Below are 4,645 nucleotides of genomic sequence, written 5' to 3'. Positions count from 1 at the left end.
AAGAAAAGAAAAGAAACACACACACACACACACACACACACACACACACACACACCATAATGTAAAATAATTGAGCCATGGATCACAGTAAGATATATTCCACTTTAACCAATTTTGACTCAGTCAGACCACACAATTCAGTAACAGCCTGTGTTAATACAAATACACCAAAAAGGCACACAGGGATTACACCCACTTGCAGTCTCTACATTTGCTTCTCACACCTTATTCCATTCCATCAAGACATCTACGACTCTGCAATGGACAACATAGAAGGGAAATAGATCACAAAGGTACGTAATGTAGAGGTAAATACTGTAGCAGCTAAGTTCTTCATCCACCTCTTTGAACTCCAGTAAGGCACATTCATCATTCTGAGAGGGACTTTACATGAGAATTTATCAATTACAGAGGCATTCACACATCAAAGTATCCATAAAAGTGAACCAACACATACATAAAATTACACACACTCTTTACATTATGAAGAAAGACATGAAAGATGCACCAAAGAAAGGCCATCAATCATAGCCTCTTCAGAGCATTCTCAGTACACACCACACACCTACACACACGATTACCAACACCCTTTACATTACCAAGAAGACATGAAAGACACTTCAGAACCACTGGTATGAATCACAACCGCCTCAGGTTCCTCTTACACTTGAGAGAGAAGATGCCCGAGGCTTGGCGAGTGCGCGGCCTCAGCACGGGGCAGTCGTGGGGACGGCGGTGGAAGGTGAGGTGACAGTTGGTGCAGTAGTCATAGCCGCACACCTTCCTGCTGCATGTGGCTCGGTGCTGTGACTTGTGAACTACTGCTGGGGACTTGCATTTGACACACTTCTGCAGCTCCTCCCCTTTTGTTAAGTTCTTGCCTACCTGTAATGTTGTGCTTGTGTCAGATTGTCATCTATTTTTTTTTTTTTTATGTAAGAGGGACACTGGTGCAGGGCAACTAAAAGGAAAATACTGACTGGCCTTTGAAAATTTTTTAAGGTTGTTAAAAACCAAATGCAACCATGACAACCCTTTTACAGTTCAGAAAGATACTTAGAGACCCTGAACAGTGCATAACACTTCTCTCAAACTCATTACAATGCCTTTTACAGTCTTGAAAAGCCTTTAGAAAATCTGAAGTCTCCAGAGATCCTCTGAAAAATTAAGAATTCTTCTGAATCAATGAAAACACCTTTGTCATTCTGAAAACCATTAGGAATCCTTTGGAGTGAATCCCTTTGCCACTCTAAAGTCATTAGGAATCCCTCTGCACACAATCTGTATGAAGCATTCCATTTCTGAACAATAATCAAACAATCCATCAGATTCCCTCCACATACCCAAAATGTCTTCAGGAACCTTCTAAAACCCTTATAGAACATTAACAAGAACCTCTTTACAACCCTGAAAACCCTTGAACCCTTTCAAGTCATCATGTACCCTTTGCAGGAGTGACTCCCCTTGCTCACCCACCTGCATGAAGCGTTCTGCCAGAGTTATCACCTTCTCCGGGCTCTTGGGGGCACTGGTGTTGCTGAGGTTCTGAATGGCCGACAGCTGCTTGCGAGGGGACAGCGTGCGGTATGCTGAGCTGGTCCCCTCGGTGAGTCTCTTGAGCTTGACGTTTTCCTGGAGAGCAGAGGTGCTGGATTACTGGTGTGAAATGTTTGGTTGCCTTTGTCATGTTTTAATTTGCAGGCTATGGGTTGTTTCTCATTGAATAGTAGTGTTGTGGTGGTAAGAAGGCATATAACACAGGTAACATGGTATTATGAACCTAGGTATGATTAGTAAATATTACCGTAGTGACTAAAGGCATATATATATATATATATATATATATATATATATATATATATATATATATATATATATATATATATATATATATATATATATATATATATATATATATATATATCACAAAAATTATCTTGGGATCTAATTTGCTTAATCACATTGTAGTTACTAACCACAAACAATACATCTCTAATCTCCAGCATTTCCCTTGCAGCAACACATCCTCTCAATGACAAAGTGGTGCTCACCTTCCCCACACGGTCATGGTCACTCCTCCTGGCATTCAGGTAACTTGTCCGCCTGCTGTTCAGCACCTTGTCCTTCACTATCAAGTCACGCAGCTGCTGGTTGACATGGCTCAGCCGCAAGAGGTCCTCCCCGCTCAAGTACCTCAGGACACGCCTGGCAAGATAGTCTGCCTCCTTCAGTAGTCGAATGAAGACTGTTGGTGGCTTCCTGAGTCTTGTGATGGTTCTTGAAGGTGGCAGCCTAGAACTCACTGTGGCTTTGGTCCTGCCGGGCTTCTGTAGTGTCTCCAACAACCTGGTTTTGACCCTCAGTGGTTTCTGGCTGATGTTCGCCTCACAGGTCACCTCCAGCTCGTTCATCTCCAGGGTCGATACAGTGGTGGTGGCGACGGGCGAGTCTGATGTGGAGCTGTACCTGGTCCGTCCCACCCTGGTGATGCCCTCAATCTTGGGCAGCGGCAGGCGGAACACATCCTGGCAGCTACTGGTGTGTGGTGTGCTGGTGAGCCTGGAAGGGGTGAGTCTGGTGAGTATGTCTGTGTATTCTTAAGTAAACAGTCAGTCTATTTAAGGCAGCTTCTGTTAATCTATTCACATTTTTAATCTTCATGCATAAATTTAAGTAACCTTTTCTTGAAGCCCTGTGCCTACCATCTCACTGCAACACCTGCTCCATTCCACTATTACTCTGCCATGCATGAGACAAATCATGGTAATAAGATGTGACATTTTCAGTCAAGCATGATCACATCTCTAAACTCTGTCCATAAATCTAACCCACCTTAACCCTCAATGAACGTAAAACTGCCCTGTACTATCTTAACCTTATCTACATGAATTTAAACTAATCCTATGCTATCTTAACATAAGCTAAATTAACTTAAACTTACCCTATATCTTAACCTTACCTAAATAAACTTAAACCTACCTGGCATCATCTTAATTACCTAAATGAACTTAAAACTACCCTGTACTATCTTAAGTTTTAACCTTACCTAAATGAACTTAAAACTGCCCTTTACTATCTTAACCTTACCTAAATTAACTTAAACCTAATACAGACAGATTCCACATCTCAGCAGCACCACAAACCAAGCAACTTCACAACATGTTCCACTCACCTGGTGGATCTGCGGGTCACCTCTGGCGTGAGGCTGGGCAACCCCTCAGTCAGCCCCACCACCTGCTGCTTGCTGCCCTCACAAAGCGACTCCGGGGAGGTGAGCACGGAGCTATAGCCTGAGTCATTGTGGGAGGATAGGGGCTGTGGCTTGATGGCCCCCTCACCCTCCTGCTGGGGAGCTTGGGTCATCCCCATCTGCATGGTGCCCCTCGCTACACCCTGAGGAACACAGTACTAGTTAATCACACGCTAAGAAACCATCTCCTTCAGTTTCTCTTTACCAACACACACATCTACATGCCTTCCCTCACCCAGCCCTGCCTTGCGTCTCCAGGCCAGCATGAGGCAAGGGACGTGCTCATTCTTGGTACAGGATTTGGTGTGCAAGACAGACCACCCTTACCACATCTCCCATCACCTCTACAGACACACATCTACAAATCCTCCTCACAGTCCCCGCGATATAAAACTTACCCATAACTCCTGCCTCGCATCTACAGGCCAGTGCAAGGCAAGGAAGGTGCTCATCTTTGGTAGGTATGGGGGGGAAGAGGTGTAACACATTGCCATTCATTTCATTAACTCCATACAAACATCCATATACTCACCCTGCAGCACAAAACTCAGCAATATTCCCTTGGTCTTGCTGTTGTGAGGCCTGCGATGACCCTGAGCCAGAACCCACCACCAATACTTCCTACTTTCCGTCTACTAGTAGCGAGATGCAAATGAAGTTTATATCTCGCCTCACCTCTATACACATACACCTCCCCATGCCTTCTCCACATCCCCCACACAGCACAGAACTCACCCAGCACTTGTAATTCTCCACCCACAGATCAACGATGAAAACACTCTGCACCGCTACCCATTTCAACATTCAAATATTTAAAGGTCCGTCGCGGCGGTTACTTTCCCTCCCCCTTCCCCTTCAGTCTTACTTTCATTTCCTGTCCCTTCCTCCCTTTCCGTGGCCTCCTGATGGGTGTGCACTATAGGAGGATGGCTAGTTTGTACTCACTGTCCCTGTGGAGAAGTAAATAGTAATAGCATTTCCTTGTTTAGGTCCAGAATTTGGCTAAGTACAGGGATGCTGCAACAGTCTCTTCGAAAATTTTCCGCCAAGTGACGTCACAAGATAAACATTTGAGCTCTTTGAGGCACGTTTCGGTTTTGTCTGTGGCTTAAGCTTCATGTTTATTGTTTTTATTTGTATTTATTTCTTTCAGATTTTTACATTTGCGTTTGATTTATCACTGATTGATTTTAAATTATGAAATAGTAAGATATATACACGGAATCTCTGATACAAGTAAGGTTTTCACCTAGTACGATATCTTGCGATCGTATTGGTATCATTCTTTTTTACGAATATATGTAATATAACATATGGCTTTTAGACAGAATAAATTAAAGTTTTTTTTTATTGATTAAATCATGATAAGTGGCAGCAAAAGTAGAAAAAAAAAGA

General features: G+C 43.3%; 1 protein-coding gene across 3 annotated transcripts; it reads right to left on the bottom strand.

Annotated features, from left to right (window-relative positions):
• Positions 1–475: 475 nt before the first annotated feature.
• Positions 476–4,318, bottom strand: LOC135115318 (F-box only protein 43-like). Of its 3 annotated transcripts, none has more exons than XM_064031942.1 (5): positions 4,196–4,318; positions 3,173–3,393; positions 2,052–2,559; positions 1,477–1,632; positions 476–885 (listed from the first exon to the last, which is right to left on the bottom strand). In XM_064031942.1, the coding sequence occupies exons 2-5, from the start codon at positions 3,373–3,375 to the stop codon at positions 640–642; spliced, it is 1,113 nt and encodes a 370-aa protein (XP_063888012.1). In that variant the 5' UTR covers positions 3,376–3,393; positions 4,196–4,318; the 3' UTR covers positions 476–639. The 3 variants fall into 3 exon arrangements, with proteins under 3 accessions (XP_063888012.1, XP_063888011.1, XP_063888013.1); XM_064031941.1 differs by lacking the exon at positions 4,196–4,318 and adding an exon at positions 3,986–4,111; XM_064031943.1 differs by lacking the exon at positions 4,196–4,318 and adding an exon at positions 3,783–3,967.
• Positions 4,319–4,645: the final 327 nt, after the last annotated feature.

Source organism: Scylla paramamosain, chromosome 29, assembly GCF_035594125.1.
Source record: "Scylla paramamosain isolate STU-SP2022 chromosome 29, ASM3559412v1, whole genome shotgun sequence".
Taxonomy (NCBI): Eukaryota; Metazoa; Arthropoda; class Malacostraca; order Decapoda; family Portunidae; genus Scylla; species Scylla paramamosain.
The sequence above is the reverse complement of the archived record's forward strand: the minus strand, read 5'-3'. Positions and strand labels throughout refer to the sequence as shown.

Bases quoted from the DNA above. Each gene is read 5' to 3' on its own strand.
- LOC135115318 (XM_064031941.1), bottom strand. From the start codon at position 4,054: ATGTTGAAATGGGTAGCGGTGCAGAGTGTTTTCATCGTTGATCTGTGG. The intron at 3,394-3,985 runs GTGAGTTCTGTG...TGTGTTCCTCAG, and splicing joins TGGAGAATTACAAGTGCTGG to GGTGTAGCGAGGGGCACCAT. The intron at 886-1,476 runs GTGGGTGAGCAA...ACAACATTACAG, and splicing joins TGGCAGAACGCTTCATGCAG to GTAGGCAAGAACTTAACAAA.